General features: G+C 38.2%; 1 protein-coding gene across 3 annotated transcripts in view; it reads right to left on the reverse strand.

Moving 5' to 3' along the window:
* The window catches only part of LOC110456002, a 132,563-nt gene that overhangs the window by 14,930 nt on the left and 97,535 nt on the right, over positions 1-20,098 (reverse strand). For all 3 annotated transcript variants that reach the window (XM_021506512.1, XM_021506511.1, XM_021506510.1), the window contains one exon: positions 4,498-4,680. In XM_021506512.1, coding sequence (XP_021362187.1) covers positions 4,498-4,680 — 183 coding nt within the window. The remainder of the gene's footprint in view (positions 1-4,497; positions 4,681-20,098) is intronic.

Below are 20,098 nucleotides of genomic sequence, written 5' to 3' on the forward strand. Positions count from 1 at the left end.
ACTACCATGTCTGTTGTAGAGCTATTTACTCTGTGTAGTGGGAGGCCAGCCAGAAATAACAGTACAATGTTCAATCCATTTATTGATCCACCCTAAATAGGCCTTCCACCCATGCATTTTAGAAAGCCTGTAATTTTTCTTGAAGAAATCACACACAAAGAGACGGGGAGGCTTTTTATAAAATGTAACATTAACGGATCTATCAAACCATACAAGTACAATGATCCAGGTTTTTCTTCGAGTAGCATATCTTTTTAAAAATAAGATTTCCCCCTGTTTAGCAGCCAAATACAGATTTATTTACACATACTCTATTGGCAATGGCAGCTGAAGTAACGTGTTTACATGCCAAAAACCTCCATCTGCTTTTTGAAAAGAGAGGGAAATCGAATCAATCACGCTCACCTCTGTTTGTAGCCTAACTGATTCTCTAACCCGACGAGGCAGTCAGCCCTTTTCTCTCTCTATACCACACTGATTCTATCAATTTGCTGACTAAGGCTGGCAAGGTTTTCAGTGAACATTGCTGATTTGCCAAAATAAAATTGAAATTTGTGTAATTTGATAAAGTTGTGCAGTGAAGTGAACGTTGACACACACTAGAAAGAACCGCCGGCCATATTTGAGTCTAATACATCACAGCCGGGCTTGTATCCGACACCAAATGTATGGTATCAGCAGTGTGCCGTCTAGGCTAGTCCTACGAAACACGCTTAAACTGTGGACAGACACTATTTGACAAAATATTGGATTCCCGACAACAGACAGTATAGGCTTGTCATCTGTATAACAAACCGCAGCACTTAAAACATTTCAGGGCGAGTGGAATGTGGCAGGATATTGTGTCTAGGGGTGAAAAAGGTGTTGGAGAAAACAAAATGTTCAATTTGGTAGTAGCAGAGTCTGATCCAGCCACTACAAAGCATCATATTGTCTGTTTACGTGTTTCTTCCAATGTTAGGAATAACTACTGAGCTTCCGTATGCGTCTACAGGATGAGAGCGCTTCAGAAACAAATTTATTTGTTCAGGTTCAGAATTTGTCTACAGATCTTTAGAGTATATTTATAAAGCTTTGAAATTGGCCTTTACAGCTAGGGTATTGGCCTTTACAGTTTAGGAAGTGGCCTTAACAGCCTAGGTATTGGCCTTTACAGCTTAGAAATTGGCCTTTACAGCTAAGGAATTGGCCTTTACAGCCTAGGTATTGGCCTTTACAGCTTAGAAATTGGCCTTTACAGCTAGGGTATTGGCCTTTACAGCTTAGAAATTGGCCTTTACAGCTAGGGTATTGGCCTTTACAGTTTAGGAAGTGGCCTTAACAGCCTAGGTATTGGCCTTTACAGCTTAGAAATTGGCCTTTACAGCTAAGAAATTGTCCTTTACAGCCTAGGTATTGGCCTTTACAGCTTAGAAATTGGCCTTTACAGTTTAGGTATTGGCCTTGATAGTTTAGGAAGTGGCCTTTACAGCCTAGGTATTGGCCTTTACAGCTTAGAAATTGGCCTTTACAGCTAGGGTATTAGCCTTTACAGTTTAGGAGGCGGCCTTTACAGCTAAAATAATTGGCCTTTACAGTTTAGGAGGTCCCCTTTACAGCTAAGAAATTGGCCTGTACAGCTAAGAAATTGGCCTGTACAGCTAAGAAATTGTCCTTTACAGTTTAGGTATTGACCTTTATGGCTAAGGAATTGGCCGTTCCAGTTTAGGAAGTGGCCTTAGCAGCCTAGGTATTGGCATTTACAGCCTAAGTATTGACCTTTACAGTTTAGGAGGTGGCCGTTACAGCTAAGAAATTGGCCTTTACAGCTAAGAAATTGGCCTTTACAGCTAAGGAATTGGCCGTTACAGTTTAGGAAGTGGCCTTTACAGCCTAGGTATTGGCCTTTACAGTTTAAAAATTGGCCTTTACAGTTTAGGAAGTGGCCTTTATAGTTTAGAAACTGGCCTTTTAAAGCTTAGAAATTGGCCTTTACAGCTAAAATAATTGGCCTTTACAGTTTAGGAAGTGGCCTTGATAGTTTAGGAATTGGTCTTTACAGCCTAGGTATTGGTCTTTATAGTTTAGGTATTGGCCTTTTTAGCTAAGGAATTGACCTTAACAGCTAAGGAATTGGCCTTTAAAGCTTAGAAATTGGCCTTTACACCTAAGAAATTGGTCTTTACAGCTTAGAAATTGGCCTTTACAGCTAAGAAATTGGCCTTTAAAGCTTAGAAATTGGCCTTTACAGCTAAGGAATTGGCATTTACAGCCTAAGTATTGACCTTTACAGTTTAGGAATCGGCATCTACAGCCTAGGAATTGGCCTTTACAGTTTAAGTATTGGCCTCTACAGCCTAGGTATTGGCCTTTACAGTTTAGGAATTGGCCTTTATAGCTAAGGAATTGGCCTTTACAGTTTAGGTGTTGGCCTTTATAGCTAAGGACTTGGCCTTTACAGTTTAGGTATTGACCTTTATGGCTAAGGAATTGGCCTTTACAGTTTAGGTATTGGCCTTTATAGCTAAGGAATTGGCCTTTACAGTTTAGGTAATGACCTTTATAGCGAAGGAATTGGCCTTTACAGTTTAGGTATTGACCTTTATAGCTAAGGCATTGGTCTTTACAGTTTAGGTATTGACCTTTATAGCTAAGGAATTGGCCTTTACAGTTTAGGTGTTGGCCTTTATAGCTAAGGACTTGGCCTTTAGAGTTTAGGTATTGACCTTTATGGCTAAGGAATTGGCCTTTACAGTTTAGGTGTTGGCCTTTATAGCTAAGGACTTGGCCTTTAGAGTTTAGGTATTGACCTTTATGGCTAAGGAATTGGCCTTTACAGTTTAGGTGTTGGCCTTTATAGCTAAGGACTTGGCCTTTAGAGTTTAGGTATTGACCTTTATAGCTAAGGAGTTGGCCTTTACAGTTTAGGTATTGACCTTTATTGCTAAGGAATTGGCCTTTACAGTTTAGGTCTTGACCTTTATAGCTAAGGAATTGGCCTTTGCAGTTTAGGTATTGACCTTTATAGCTAAGGTATTGGCCTTTACAGTTTAGGTATTGACCTTTATGGCTAAGGAATTGGCCTTTACAGTTTAGGTCTTGACCTTTATAGCTAAGGAATTGGCCTTTACAGTTTAGGTATCGACCTTTATAGCTAAGGAATTGGTCTTTACAGTTTAGGTATTGGCCTTCACCGGTTAGGTATTGGCCTTTATAGCTAAGGAATTGGCATTTACAGTTTAGGTATTGACCTTTATAGCTAAGGACTTGGCCTTTACAGTTTAGGTATTGACCTTTTTAGCTAAGGAATTGGCCTTTACAGTTTAGGTGTTGGCCTTTATAGCTAAGGACTTGGCCTTTACAGTTTAGGTATTGGCCTTTATAGCTGAGGAATTGGCCTTTACAGTTTAGGTTTTGACCTTTATAGCTAAGGAATTGGCCTTTGCAGTTTAGGTATTGACCTTTATAGCTAAGGAATATGCCTTTACAGTTTAGGTATTGACCTTTATGGCTAAGGAATTGGCCTTTACAGTTTAGGTGTTGGCCTTTATAGCTAAGGACTTGGCCTTTAGAGTTTAGGTATTGACCTTTATAGCTAAGGAGTTGGCCTTTACAGTTTAGGTATTGACCTTTTTAGCTAAGGAATTGGCCTTTACAGTTTAGGTGTTGGCCTTTATAGCTAAGGACTTTGCCTTTACAGTTTAGGTATTGACCTTTATTGCTAAGGAATTGGCCTTTACAGTTTAGGTGTTGGCCTTTATAGCTAAGGACTTGGCCTTTAGAGTTTAGGTATTGACCTTTATAGCTAAGGAATTGGTCTTTACAGTTTAGGAATTGACCTTTATAGCTAAGGAATTGGTCTTTACAGTTTAGGTATTGGCCTTCACCGTTTAGGTATTGGCCTTTATAGCTAAGGAATTGGCCTTTACAGTTTAGGTAATGACCTTTATAGCGAAGGAATTGGCCTTTACAGTTTAGGTATTGACCTTTATAGCTAAGGAATAGGCCTTTACAGTTTAGGTATTGACCTTTATAGCTAAGGAATTGGCCGTTACCATTTAGGTATTGGCCTTTATAGCTAAGGAATTGGCCTTTACAGTTTAGGTATTGGCCTTTATAGCCTAGCCTAGCTTTTGTTGTGTAGACACAGATTCGTAAATGGCCAAAAATGTAGTCTCGAGCCAAATTCATTTTTTTTTTTTAAATGTGAAGCCCACATACATGTAGTCCACTTCATCATGTATATGCCAATTTTAGACCTGATTTTTTAAAAACTTTTGATACATGTAATATTACAGGGGTTATTCATTGTACAAAAATATCATGGCCACGGTACGCTACTGTACACTGCTACCTAGGAATTGGCCTTGACAGCCTAGGTATATTGGCCTTTACATTTAGGAATTGTAGTAGAATCACCATAAATATCTATGTTATTTGGAAGTAATGTAAAATTAAATAAATTTTCAAAAACTTCAGATGAAGTCAGCCAACAAACCAGTTTTGATATTTTCTCACCTCTTTGTGTTTTTCTTTGTTTGAAAACAGATTGAGTTCCTCGCCGTAGATTTCTTGCTGGTTGAGGACGTCCTGGTAGTCAATCTCCTTCATCAGCCCGGCATCCTCTATACCATTAGCCTTCAGGAATTCCATATAGGCCACCTGGAAGGCCTGTCCTATGGACTGGGCTATCAACTGGGCCTGTAAAGTACAATGATCAAGGTTATAGCCAGGTCAATTAAAAATCAGGGTTACAACAAGGTCACTAAAGCAGTCCAAGTTATATCAAGGTCACTGCAGTAGACAGGTAAGGTTACTGTAGTAGAGGCTTCTACTGACCAAGAAATGACAATCTTGTGTTTAATTTTAGTTTTTCTTACCAATGCCAAATGTAGCCAAGGCACTTTACAAAACCAACAACAAGAAAATATAGGCAGTTGTTTGGTTTTTCTTCCAAACACAACGCCCAAAGGGCCACCAATCCAAACTAAAGAGAACATTTATTTATAACACCATGTCTGGAGCATAAGTCTTAACTTATTGACCTTATGAACACTTGGAATCAAATACAATCACATTTTTCTTAAGAGCCTGCCGAAGGGAAAATTAAAACAAGGTGTGACATCTGACTAACTTTATAGAGAATTATACAGTGTACACAGCTTTGTAGGACTGGTGAAATGGTGGTCTATAAAGGGAAAGAATAACTTAGTAGGGCAGGTCTCTCAACCAGATTTGACTGTATTTGAAAGATCCAGAATGTCGAATCCAGTGCTCTAAAACAACCCACAATTTACTCACAGATCTATATATATCGGTAGTCAGTTCTACAGACTTGGAAGGAACTTAATTATATCCCATTACTGTAACAACTACAGTTGAGCTTTACCAGGCTGTAACTGTACATTTGAGATGATTAATTGCAGTAGAAGATTGAGTTATGTCAAGTGGGACCTGTCTTCAAACGACAATCTGTACAACTTTTCAAGGACTTAAACCCCATTTCATTTGCCTATGAAAGCGGTTTTGACATTCAGAGATTTCAGGTCGGGCAAAATTAAGTAAGAGTGACATTGTATAGCAAAGTTCACATCAGGCAGGTATTAAACTCCAGTAGTCAAATAAAATGCAGCAATCTGCACCTGATGTGGTCCCCAAGTGCTCAAATCCTGCTAATGGCACATCTTAACATTGACATGACATTAACAAGCTTTCAACTTAACCCTTTCAGCCAACTGGTTATTTTTTTAATTTTTTTTTGTGAACCCCGACTACCAAATCAGGGTTAAATTGGTATCAACTTGATAAGATTAACAACAATTCAATAAAGATATTTCCAGTGTTTGTTTAAAAGACTGAAATTCAAAACTACAAGTACGGTTAATTATGATCAATCACATGTATAAAATTACCACAGAAGACAAAATATACAGGGCCCTGATCACTAGAACCATCCAAAAAAATGCTTCTTTCGAACCTAAGACAAACATCTGATGAGACCTAGAGAATCTGAAACATGCCTCTATAAATTTATGGAACAAGTTTCAGGTAAAGTGTGTTATGCCTCAGAGATCATTCCAAAGAAAATTTCCACTTAAATGTTAATTTTTCCAACTTGGCAAATGTTTCTTTTTATATTAATGAAGCAACATAAAGAAGTTTTTCTGACCTAGAGTTACTTCCCTTGTCAAGGTATTCAGCTGTCATTTTGATGCTGTGTATTTATAAATCCCAGATAGCACCAGCTATCTTGGTCCTTATGTTTGATCCCACTGTAGATTTAGTTTTTTTCCCCGTTTTTGTTGATTTTTCAAATACACTAATTTTCATCAAATATGCTTCTTTAAAATGCATAGCAAAATGCGATTAATATGAAATACTTCCCACAATACAGACTTAAACAAAAATTTCATGACAATTGACAATGGTGACAAAATATCCTAACATGACGGTACTAGTTCGAAATTATTTTGATTGAATATATTACTTAGTCATCTTAACAAACAGATTTTGTGAAAAACTGGACCAGAAAACGTAACAGAAAGCACCACATTTCTCGCATTTGCTACATCATCACATCACAGATTATTCTTTTATTGACATGAAAAACAAACATGCTGTAATTCGCCATGTACTGCTACATCGGGCAAACTTCAAAAAAACACCCAACAGGTCTTCAACCTGCCACGTTCAACTAGCATGGACAAGCTCAGTCACCATTTCCCGACAACACAGATTGGTTGCCATCGGATCCGAGCCAAATTAATATGGACACCCTCCCTGATGAATTGTGCCTAGTCTGTTCTTATTGAATCTGTAGACAAATGGACGTCCCGACGAGACTGCCTCTCGGCAATCCTTTGTTCCACCACCTTTTGTACTCGGTACAGCATCAATATGTTACACCTTTCCAATCTATCCAGGTACTACCACCAGTGTTAATTAACCAACACATTTATTAAAAGTACCGATTTATAAGGTATGTATATAAGGCAATTGGATTTTTCTGCAATGGAAACCATGGATAAGATTGAAGAAAAAAATTGGCTATAAATCCCAACATATCAAAAATTCAGCAAAGTTTGTATCCGCTTTCAACCAGTGTCATGTATTGATTTTAGATTCATGTATCAATCGCTGATAAAGGGACCCAGAAATCCAACTTCTTCTCAGTGTATCAGAAGGACGTCATCTTTACTGGGGAATAGGGACATATTGTTTCTGTCTAATCAACCAACACCAACAGAGCTCACAACATATCGGTTCATATTTTCCTGAACTTTATCACATCGAGAAGATATTTCTGACCTAGTAAAATCTGAAATGCACTAGGAAAGTTCTGTACTGGAAGAGCTGGCACATTAATAATAAATCTGTCCTGCTTTATTTGAAGCTTCTACAAATTTGATACGTACACAGGTTCAAACACTTTACAATAAATCTGTCCTGCTTTATTTGAAGCTTCTACAGATTTGATACGTACACATGTTCAAACACTTTACAATAAATCTGTCCTACTTTATTTGAAGCTTCTACAAACTTGATACGTACACAGGTTCAAACACTTTACAATAAATCTGTCCTGCTTTATTTGAAGCTTCTACAAATTTGATACATACACAGGTTCATTTATTTGAAGCTTCTACAAACTTGATACGTACACAGGTTAATTTATTTGAAGCTTCTACAAACTTGATACGTACACAGGTTCAATTATTTGAAGCTTCTACAAACTTGATACGTACACAGGACCATTTATTTGAAGCTTCTACAAACTTGATACGTACACAGGTTCATTTATTTGAAGCTTCTACAAATTTGATACGTACACAGGTTCATTTATTTGAAGCTTCTACAAACTTGATACGTACACAGGTTCAAACACTTTACACTAAATCTGTCCTGTTTGAACCCTTTAGACTTCATACTGGAGTAATTTCAATAATCTATCTACCAGTTTTGAAGCCTTTAGGCTTCTCACAATATTGAACTTTACATTTAATTTACCTTGTCGGATTCACGGTAATCTGTCCTTCTTATGCACTTTTGACTTTACACAAAAGAGAACTTTACAAAAATCTTGTTTGAGGCTCTGCTTTATACACAGGAGAGAACTTAAGAATAAATCGGTCCTGATTGAGGCTATGCTAATTTGACACAGGAGAGAAATTTGCACTAAATCTTGTTTGAGGCTCTGCTGACTTTACACAAGACAGAACTTTACAATGATTATGTCTTGTTTGGGGCTCTCTTGATTTTACACAGAAGATAAGTTTACATTAAATCTTGTTTGAGGCTCGGCTGACTATTCACCAGAGAGAACTTTACAATAAATCTTGTTTGAAGCTCTGCTGACTATTCACCTGAGAGAACTTTACAATGAATCTTGTAAACCTGTCATAATTGAGACTCTGCTGACTATTCACCAGAGAGAACTTTACAATAAATCTTGTTTGAGGCTCTGCTGACTATTCACCAGAGAGAACTTTACAATAATTAATCTTGTTTGAGGCTCTGCTGACTATTCACCAGAGAGAACTTTACAATAAATCTTGTTTGAAGCTCTGCTGACTATTCACCCGAGAGAACTTTACAATGAATCTTGTAAACCTGTCATAATTGAGACTCTGGTGACTATTCACCAGAGAGAACTTTACAATAATTAATCTTGTTTGAGGCTCTGCTGACTATTCACCAGAGAAAACGTTACAATAAATCTTGTTTGAGGCTCTGCTGGCTATTCACCAGAGAGAACTTTACAATAAATATTGTTTGAAGCTCTGCTGACTATTCACCAGAGAGAACTTTACAATAATTAATCTCGTTTGAGGCTCTGCTGACTATTCACCAGAGAACTTTACAATAAATCTTGTTTGAGGCTCTGCTGACTATTCACCAGAGAGAACTTTACAATAAATCTTGTTTGAAGCTCTGCTGACTATTCACCCGAGAGAACTTTACAATGAATCTTGTAAACCTGTCATAATTGAGACTCTGTTGACTATTCACCAGAGAGAACTTTACAATAAATCTTGTTTGAGGCTCTGCTGACTATTCACCAGAGAGAACTTTACAATAAATCTCATTTGAGGCTCCTGCTGACTATTCACCAGAGAGAACTTTACAATAAATCTTGTTTGAAGCTCCGCTGACTATTCACCAGAGAGAACTTTACAGTAAATCTTGTTTGAAGCTCTGCTGACTATTCACCAGAGAGAACTTTATGATAAATCTTGTTTGAAGATCTGCTGACTATTCACCAGAGAGAACTTTACAATAAATCTGTCCTGTTTAAACTTTCACTTGACTGCCCTAATTTACAGATGCCTGGAGAGTTAACAGCAGATAGCCATAGAAAAAAGCTGTGAGCTTAACCATAAAAAGTAGATAACAAGATTAGCCTTTATAATTAACGTGATTATTTTCTCATTACAATCAATATCAACAGAGTTAAGGAAACGTTCCAGCGGAATGATTTAGCAATTTTACCGTTCACTGATTACCGCAGACTTTTCAAAATAAGGCTATTGATTTACCAATCATCAAAAGCAACTGAATACTTCTTGTTTTGAAACACCACTTCCTGTCAGTGCCATGGTGAAAGGCGATGTTGTATATGAAGAACGGTCCAGGTCCTGCGGATTCAAAGAGACTGGAGATGCTGACATACTCGAAACTGTATCTCATTAACATTTCAAAAGCCGTACCATGCGGTCACAGTTGTGTCTACCAGATATTAGACACTCAGAGATTTTGTGATAAGGTTTAGGAAATTATTTTTATAGAAATTTACATTTAAATTCATTCAATGACTAAATATGATTTTATACATAACTTCACACAATGAAAGAGTTAACCTGTTTATTACTTGAGTTAAGACACAGATATGTATGTGCAAGCAAAGAACAAGTACTAAAACCTACTGCAAACATTTGGCGTATCAGGGGCTACTCACTCTATAACAAACCTACTAATAGAAACAAATTCTTTTCAAAAGATTTTAAAGGAAGCTATAGACTCTGCGAAGTCACAGAGAAACTTGATAAAGAACGCGAGCTAAACTCCAAAGAAAACAAGAGAAGCAGCTAGACTCTGAACGACTCCAGAGAAGCGATTAGACTCCTAATATCCATGGAGAAGCTATAACGCAGAGAAACTTGATAAAGAACGCGATGTATCATACAAAGCTTTAACTATCAGCTTAAATTTTCCATCAACAAAATAGTCTGTTCATTTCTGTTTTTCATTCTGAATTAATCCAATAACTTTAAAAGTCAAAGAAAAATTGTTACAGCTCCTTAAATAGATTTTACAAACACAGTCATTTTGAAAATGAGCTTTTCTATTCATTACTTGAATATCTGGGGGAGGGGAGGGGAAAGAGTTTGACTTTAGATTACATACCATATTAGTTACTCATTACACCTGTGGTTTGTGTTTAAAATATATCCTGGTGCTTCCTCACCAAATTTACCTACTGTTTTTGATAGGGTTAAGGAAAATGCTACCTTTTTTATTGTACCTGTGTATTCTTTTGTTAGAGTTAAGGACCTATGCCACCTTACACTGTGATTTGTGTTAGAGTTATCTCCCTTAGAACACATTTCCTCAGAATTTTCTATTAATTCAGGATTTAGTCATTATTATCATTGTATTAATACTTTTTCTAACTTTTAACGCGACATGACTGTGTCATCAATTAATTGAAGAATTCAAATAACCTTTCATAAAACAAATCTTACAGGTTTCTTGGAAAAGGATCCCTTTGGAAATGAGGTGTACATCATGGTAATTCAGCATTTAGCAAGTCCTAATCTTCACTAAACAATGGATCAAATTTATGCATCGAAGTTATTTTGCACTTTACTAAGAAGCTGTAGGTGAAATTATGATAAGATCAGATCTAGACCAAACAGATGGGTGAACATTATAAAGAACCAAAACAACGGAAAATGATCAACAAAGGTCATGGTCATTTTATATCTCATTTCTTTGACTCTTATTTCACAAATAAATGGAAAACCGCAAATAAATTGGGAATTAGTCTGACCAAAACTGTGTCATCAGGGTTTCTAGTGTAATTTTTCTGGGTCTAGTTAATCGATATTAGTGTATATTTCTACAGATGTGACTCATGAAGAGTGAGCCAATCACCTTGTAAGGTTTCCAACCCACTGGTAGCCAAAGGCTCCTCACCACTAGCAGGTAATCTGCTGTAATTATCAACATGATTAACACTAATCAACCACCTCGCGTGGTACGATCAGACCAATGACGGAGAGTTCGTGGATGTGGTACAATTCCGGCTGTAAGTTCATAGCTATGGTACAAATGTTAAAACCTTGGATCAAAGGTAACTGATGAAAGCTTTCATCAGACTGGGCTGTAAGTTCTTTGTCAGAAAAATCTGGGTCGCCCCTAGGCAGACTCCATCCTATTAAAGTTAAACCGTCTTCAGCATCAATCAATATCACACTGATGCTTGTAAAGTAGGGGCATGGCCATCTACATACAGTCAAAAAGTTAAAAGGAAAAAAAACAAATTGGAGAGTGCTTGATTATATGTCTAATGCTGGCAAAGGAAACCTTATCTTCAACATGTTGACCGCTGGGTAAAACACATTTATAAAAGTGTCCTTGCTCTCGACAAACAGTATTGTCAACACGAGGGCCTTGCGTTCGGATGACATTACCGTATCTTCAACATGAGGGCCGCTCCATATAACAAACTTATAATTGCGTTGGCTGACATTACCGTAGCTTCAACATGAGGGCCGTTCCGCATAACAAACTTATACCAGTGTGTCCTTGCGTTCGGGTGACATTACCGTATCTTCAATATGAGGGCCGCTCCAAATAACAAACTTATAATTGCGTTGGGTGACATTACCGTAGCTTCAACATGAGGGCCGTTTCGTATAACAAACTTATACCAGTGTGTCCTTGCGTTCGGGTGACATTACCGTATCTTCAGTATGAGGGCCGCTCCCTATTACAAACTTAAAATTGCGTTTGGGTGACATTACCGTAGCTTCAACATGAGGGCCGTTTCATATAACAAACTTAAACCAGTGTGTCCTTACGTTCAGATGACATTACCATAGCTTCAACATGAGGACCGCTCCGTATAACAAACTTATAATTGCGTTGGGTGACATTACCGTAGCTTCAACATGAGGGCCGTTCCGTATAACAAACTTATACCAGTGTGTCCTTGCGTTCGGGTGACATTACCATATCTTCAATATGAGGGCCGCTCCCTATTACAAACTTATAATTGCGTTCGGGTGACATTACCATAGCTTCAACATGAGGGCTGCTCCGTATAACAAACTTATAATTGTGTTGGGGTGACATTACCGTAGCTTCAACATGAGGGCCGTTCCGTATAACAAACTTATACCAGTGTGTCCTTGCGTTGGGGTGACATTACCGTAGCTTCAACATGAGGGCCGTTCCGTATAACAAACTTATACCAGTGTGTCCTTGCGTTCGAGTGACATTACCATATCTTCAATATGAGGGCCGCTCCCTATTACAAACTTATAATTGCGTTCGGGTGACATTACCGTAGCTTCAACATGAGGGCCGCTCTGTATAACAAACTTATACCAGTGTGTCCTTGCGTTCGGGTGACATTACCGTATCTTCAATATGAGGGCCGCTCCCTATTACAAACTTATAATTGCGTTCGGGAGACATTACCATAGCTTCAACATGAGGGCTGCTCCGTATAACAAACTTGTAATTGTGTTGGGGTGACATTACCATAGCTTTAACATGAGGGCCGCTCCGTATAACTAACTTATAATTGTGTTGGGGTGACATTACCATAGCTTCAACATGTGGACGGCTCCGTATAACAAACTTATAATAATTGTGTTGGGGTGACATTACCATAGCTTCAACATGAGGGCTGCTCCGTATAACAAACTTATAATTGTGTTGGGGTGACATTACCATAGCTTTAACATGAGGGCCGCTCCGTATAACTAACTTATAATTGTGTTGGGGTGACATTCCCATAGCTTCAACATGAGGGCCACTCCGTATAACAAACTTATAACTGTGTTGGGGTGACATTACCGTAGCTTCAACATGAGGGCCGCTCCGTATAATAAACTTATAATTGTGTTGGGGTGACATTACCATAGCTTTAACATGAGGGCCGCTCCGTATAACTAACTTATAATTGTGTTGGGGTGACATTCCCATAGCTTCAACATGAGGGCCACTTCGTATAACAAACTTATAACTGTGTTGGGGTGACATTACCGTAGCTTCAACATGAGGGCCGCTCCGTATAAGAAACTTATAATTGTGTTGGGGTGACATTACCATAGCTTCAGCATGAGGGCTCCTCCGTATAACAAACTTATAATTGTGTTGGGGTGACATTCCCATAGCTTCAACATGAGGGCCACTCCGTATAACAAACTTATACCAGTGTGTCCTTGCGTTGGGGTGACATTACTGTAGCTTCAACATGAGGGCTGCTCCGTATAACAAACTTATAATTGTGTTGGGGTGACATTACCATAGCTTCAACATGTGGACCGCTCCGTATAACAAACTTATAATTGGGTTGGGGTGACATTACCATAGCTTCAACATGAGGACCGCTCCGTATAACAAACTTATAATTGTGTTGGGGTGGCATTACCATAGCTTCAACATGAGGGCCACTCCGTATAACAAACTTATAATTATGTTGAGGTGACATTACCATAGCTTCAACATGAGGGCCACTCCGTATAAGAAACTTATAATTGTGTTGGGGTGACATTACCATAGCTTCAACTTGAGGGCCGCTCCGTATAACAAACTTATAATTATGTTGAGGTGACATTACCATAGCTTCAACATGAGGGCCGCTCCGTATAACAAACTTATAATTGTGTTGGGGTGACATTACAGTATCTTCAACATGAGGACCAGTTTATATTACATGCTAATAACAGTGTGTCCTAGCTTTCGGGTGATTATCACCAAAATTTTGTCAGTGATCTGCCCAGTGACACTAAAGTGATTTAAAGGGGAGTTAAATGGCGAATGCACCGATATTCCAGAATTTTATTTGCTATACAGCAATTCACCCTATTAAAGGAAATTCAGGCTCAGTATCATTACCTGAAGGTCATTCATAGTTGGAGACATATTCAATCTGAGCCTTAAGATAAACCTCCTATCAGTAATCTGTGTATAGCTAACCTCGCCACCAAGAACAGATTACCCTATTTTGATGGTTGCTACGGCTACAGACTAAAGTTGACACTGGTGGAGTCCCAAGTAACACAAGAGACAGTAAGATAAAAATACTGTTCCTTGATTTAAAGCATATCATCTGTATAAATAGGAGAATTAGACCAAGCCAATTCTTTACCAAACCCATGTTTAAATTTGATTGATGGAAACAGACTCATGGTGTGGACCATACAGAAGATTTTGGTAGAAGAGATTTTATGTTGTTTTTGACAAAAAAACATTCCATTTATGTAAACCATCCTATTTTAAACATACCAATTTGATATTGCACCGTGTTTAAATTTGATTAACGGAAAGAAATTCAAGGCAAGGAATAAATTGTAGAAAGCGGTTGAAAAAACGGTTTGCATTGTCAAAGACGAACTTTCCATTTATAAATTAAACAGATTTAAACATTCCAATTTGATGTTTAACTTTAATCGATAGATTCTTAAGTGGGAAATATGCTGAACATTTTGGCAGAAAGGAATTTCCATTATACACATGATACAACAAAAACATCCTCTGATTTAGGGAATATCAATTACATCAACCGGATGATTTAGCATGTCAATTTAGCAACAAGCTGAATCGTTTAAATTTGATGGATGGACGACGACTGGAGGTGAAAAACATTCGGAAAATTTTGTTAATATTTTGCGTCGACTTGGCAAATGTTCTGACTGTGCAAAATGTTTTATATTGGCGGGCTGAAAATAATATCAATCATTTAATTACAAAAATACAACTTTGGCCTTCTGTGAGTCCAACACGAATCTCTCTAAAAATAATTTGTAATATTAAATCAATCCAAAAGACATGGCACCAGTGTATCTACGGCTGTTGTCGACCAAATGTGGCATATCTGCAGTCATTTATTATACAGAGTAACATGACTCCCACATCCTGGCATTGATATCGCCAACATGTATCCAATGTTGTGGAATACTTGGGTCATCCTGTGTTTCCATTTCATCTGACCCTTTATCCGGTAATGGAAAGGTATGGAGCAGGTACAGGTAGGATTAAAACACTACAGATGTAGGAAGAGATCTGGTTACGGACACTGACAGCAGCACAAAAGCTCACAGATATTATGGAATGGGGATATTGCAAGAAGAAAGAACATTGCATTTGCCACCACAGCAGCTTTACGATGAGGAAAAAAAATAGATAGGAGAAATAATAATAGGAACAGTAAATTGAATGTGAGAAAGTCTGTGTGTTAGAGACTTTTGTTTTTTGATAAAAGGGAAGAAACAGGTAAATGTTTGTCCTACAGATTACGGAGGTGCTGGAGGTGCCGCAGTGGTAAAGTTATAGGATATGGACAATTATCCTGTTTCCTCACCGCTTCATGTCAGAAATCATTGTGTGATGTTAATGTATTTAGAACGTTTTTATCAATGTTTTCTGGAGTAAATATAACTACAAATGTATTTGATAAACGAGATCTCTTCATGACCTGTCAACACTATGATCAAGGATTTGTAGTATGAACAGCGGGTAACAAATGGCCGTATTTGACCAATAATAAGCCCGTGCTTGGCAATAAGACCATCACTCCTGTCAACTATTTGATACTCTCAGCAGTAATTTCTGCCAGTGCTGCTGACTACCCCTCAACAAAAAACGGTACATTTGTTTCTAACGGCATTTAACATCATTACCCACAATTCCTGTTAGTTGTTTCCAGGAAAGTTCCAGATAGATGAGGGTTTCACAATGGGAATTTTACTAAAAAAAAATGAGATTTTTTCGCAGGGCATGTTTGCAGGTAATGTTTCTGTGACTGTAAGTAATTGTTCATCGAAAATGTCTAAAGCAAAAGATTGAACTAAGATGAAATCAATCATGTGAAGATCGGAAATAAGCCATAATTCATGAAATTTTTGGAAATGATGCACTTGTGGCTACTTGACCATTTTTGACCGACTGTCCAAAGCCTCCACTTCAGCCAGGGTTGATCTGCAGTTCAATGCGGTAATACAGTAATGGGACACTCGGGTCTATTATAGGCATTGACAGAATGAACCAAGTGATTATCATAAGGATGGACCCACAAAGAGGTATTTAGAATTTCTTTGAAGCCACTCAGCCTTAAAAGGATTCAGAAATTAACAACTGTGAGAAGAATGATGCAACACAATTTTGTATATCCTTTAAGGAATGGATTTCAAACACAATGTTTTTGTAATCATGACCATAACTAACATTAAACAAATGCTGTGACATTTTGTCCATTACATCAAACAGTGTGTTCTTCTTTATCTACTTCAAAGAGAAAGGTTTCCATCATCACAAGTTCATTCCCCATTGCAAAGAATGCATTGAAAGGAAAGAGGGCATGACATCTTTGGCTTATATATTCTCAATACTTTTATAGACTCCGGAAATTATAAGCAAAGTGTCAGTCCAGCTCTTTGTAAATCAAACATGTAAATCCACTGACCGACACGTTTAACTTAATGGTCAACACAATTGGTCAAGGTTGACACCACAATCCATGGTCAACAAAACAGGTCAAAGTAACAGCACAGGTCTAAACCAAAGATTATTTAACAAAAGTCAGTCAACAACATAGCTAGGCCAAAGTCACCACCACACGTCTAGGTCAATATCACAAAGCAAAGGTTAATACAACAAGTCACCACCACAGGTCTAGGTCAATATCACCAAGCAAAGGTTAACACAACAAGTCACCACCACAGGTCTAGGTCAATATCACAAAGCAAAGGTTAACACAACAAGTCAAAACCACAGGTCTAGGTTAATATCACAAAGCAAAGGTTAATACAACAAGTCACCACCACACGTCTAGGTCAATATCACAAAGCAAAGGTTAACACAACAAGTCACAACCCCACGTCTAGGTCAATATCACAAAGCAAAGGTTAACACAACAAGTCACCACCCCACGTCTAGATCAATATCACAAAGCAAAGGTTAACACAACAAGTCACAACCACACGTCTAGGTCAATATCACAAAGCAAAGGTTAATACAACAAGTCACCGCCACATGTCTAGGTCAATATCCCAAAGCAAAGGTTAAAACAACAAGTCACCACGACACGTCTGGGTCAGTATCAAAAAGCAAAATTTGATACAACAAGTCACCGCCACACGTCTAGGTCAGGATCACAAAGCAAAGGTTAGTACAATAAGTCACCACCACACGACTAGGTCAATATCACCAAGCAACGGTTAACACAACAAGTCACCCCCCCACGTCTAGATCAATATTACAAAGCAAAGGTTAGTACAATAAGTCACCACCACACTTCTAGGTCAATATCACGATGCAAAGGTTAATACAATAAGTCACCACCACACGACTAGGTCAATATCAAAAAGCAAAGGTTAATACAACACAACAAGTCACCCCCACACGTCTAGGTCAGGATCACAAAGCAAAGGTTCATACAACAAGTCACCCCCCCACGTCTAGATCAATATTACAAAGCAAAGGTTAGTACAATAAGTCACCACCACACGACTAGGTCAATATCACCAAGCAACGGTTAACACAACAAGTCAAAACCACAGGTCTAGGTAAATATCACAAAACAAAGGTTAATACAATAAGTCACCACCACACTTCTAGGTCAATATCAAAGAGCAAAATTTAATACAACAAGCCACCACCACACGTCTATAGCTAGGCCAAAGTCACCACAACACGTCTAGGTCAATATCGCAAAGCAAAGGTTAACACAACAAGTCACCCCCACACGTCTAGGTCGATATCACAAAGCAAAGGGTAACACAACAAGTCACCGCCACACGTCTAGGTCCATATCACCAAGCAAAGGTTAACATAACAAGTCACCACCACTAGTCTAGGTCAATATCCCAAAGCAAAGGTTAAAACAACAAGACACCACCACACGTCTATGTCAATATCAAAAAGCAAGATTTAATACAACAAGTCTCCACCACACGTCTAGTTCAATATCACAAAGCGAAGGTTAATACAACACAACAAGTCACCCCCACACGTCTAGGTCATTATCACAAAGCAAAGCTTAATACAACAAGTCTCCACCACACGTCTAGATCAATATCACAAAGCGAAGGTTAATACAACACAACAAGTCACCCCCACACGTCTAGGTCATTATCACAAAGCAAAGCTTAATACAACAAGTCCCCGCCACACGTCTAGGTCACTATCACAAAGCAAAGGCTAACACAACAAGTCACCTCCCCACGTCTAGATCAATATCACAAAGCTAAGGTTAACACAACAAGTAACAACCACACGTCTAGGTCCATATCACCAAGCAAAGGTTAACACACCAAGTCACCACCACACGACTAGGTCAATATCAAAGAGCAAAATTTAATACAACAATTCACCACCACACGTCAAGGTCAATATCACGAAGCAACGGTTAATACAACAAGTAACCACCACACGTCTACGTCAATATCACAAAGCAAAGGTTAACACAACAAGTCACCACCACAGGTCAAGGTCAATATCACAAACTAAAGTCAACACCACATGTCAATGTCAACACTACAAGCCAAGGTCAACATCAAGGTCAAAGTAACTTAACAAGTTCAACATAACAGTTCAAGGTCAAAACCTTCAATCCAGTATTTGAGTTAAATCTTGTTATCTCAAAACTGTCAGGACCAAACAAATTGAATGATTATATATATATCAATATGCCAGTCAATATTCATTTCATATCCTAGAGATCAGGGATGGTTTTAGAACTGAATAAAAAAAAATCCCTAGATTGTTATCAGAAAGTAAAAGTATATTAATAAGTTCTATTCTGCATTCAGGTATATATAGTCATACATGCACACCATACAGAGCTGTTCTGATCTTTACAGGCATTTCCTTGACAACTGCTGCATTCCTTTAACACGTTATGCCTACAATCATTTGCGGAGATTGCTTGTTGATGGTTCTTAGCATGTTATGTAAACGTAAAGCTAAGGGGATTTTTACTGCAGTACAGCAATTATTATGATGTTTCCACTCCCTCCAATAATTGTAGAAATCAATTACAACTGCGGTCATCATTATCCCTTACACGTGAAGTAAGTCCCCGAGGTACAGTTCTTCAAAAAGAATCCTGCTCTACTATACAGTTAATTATTTCACAGTTCTATATTTGCCAAAATTAGGGGGCATCTCTTTTGGTATCTCAGAATATATTTTGTTTTGCGTATACAATAATCTTTCTAACCATCCCCCCCCCCACACAAGATACTTTGGCATAATGTTGGGAGTAAAGCCTTACATACATCTGGAGAGTACCAAACTGTCACCTTTGAAGTGGAGCCTATATTGCCAAGTTATTTCCTTTTTCTAAGAAACCCAGCACAGAGTTATCTCCCCTCCCAAAGAACTCCTCCTTTCTAAAGTGCCCAGTACCCAGTTACCTCCCCTTCCTAATAAGCCTGGAACTAAGTTATCAACAAGGAGTTCAGTATCCAGTTATCTGCCCTTCCTAAAACCCTAGTATCCAGTTTTATTCGTAATGATGACGTAGCTTCTGGTATTTATTGGTAAAATACAGAACATTTATTGTCGTCTGCGTAGTAAGGATGGGTGGCTTTAATCAATCAAAGTCCAATTCATTAAAAACAATTATTTCACCGACCAGAACCTGCATGTGACAGGAAGAAGATAAACAAATTCTGCTTCAACTCTGTAAACCACGCAGCACACAGAAAACTTTGAAAAACAACAAGATTTAGAAGCAAATACCATTTAAACCCGCGGCAAAGTTAGCTATCAAACTTTTCATTAGAGGTCCTTAAAATGCTCGCTCCTGCTTCACCTCGGAGACATTCAGCATCTGTGCCGTGAACTATCACCATGACGACTCAACTCTCTAAAGGAAACCCTG

This window comes from Mizuhopecten yessoensis, unplaced genomic scaffold (assembly GCF_002113885.1).
Source record: "Mizuhopecten yessoensis strain PY_sf001 unplaced genomic scaffold, ASM211388v2 scaffold8449, whole genome shotgun sequence".
NCBI classification, from domain to species: domain Eukaryota; kingdom Metazoa; phylum Mollusca; class Bivalvia; order Pectinida; family Pectinidae; genus Mizuhopecten; species Mizuhopecten yessoensis.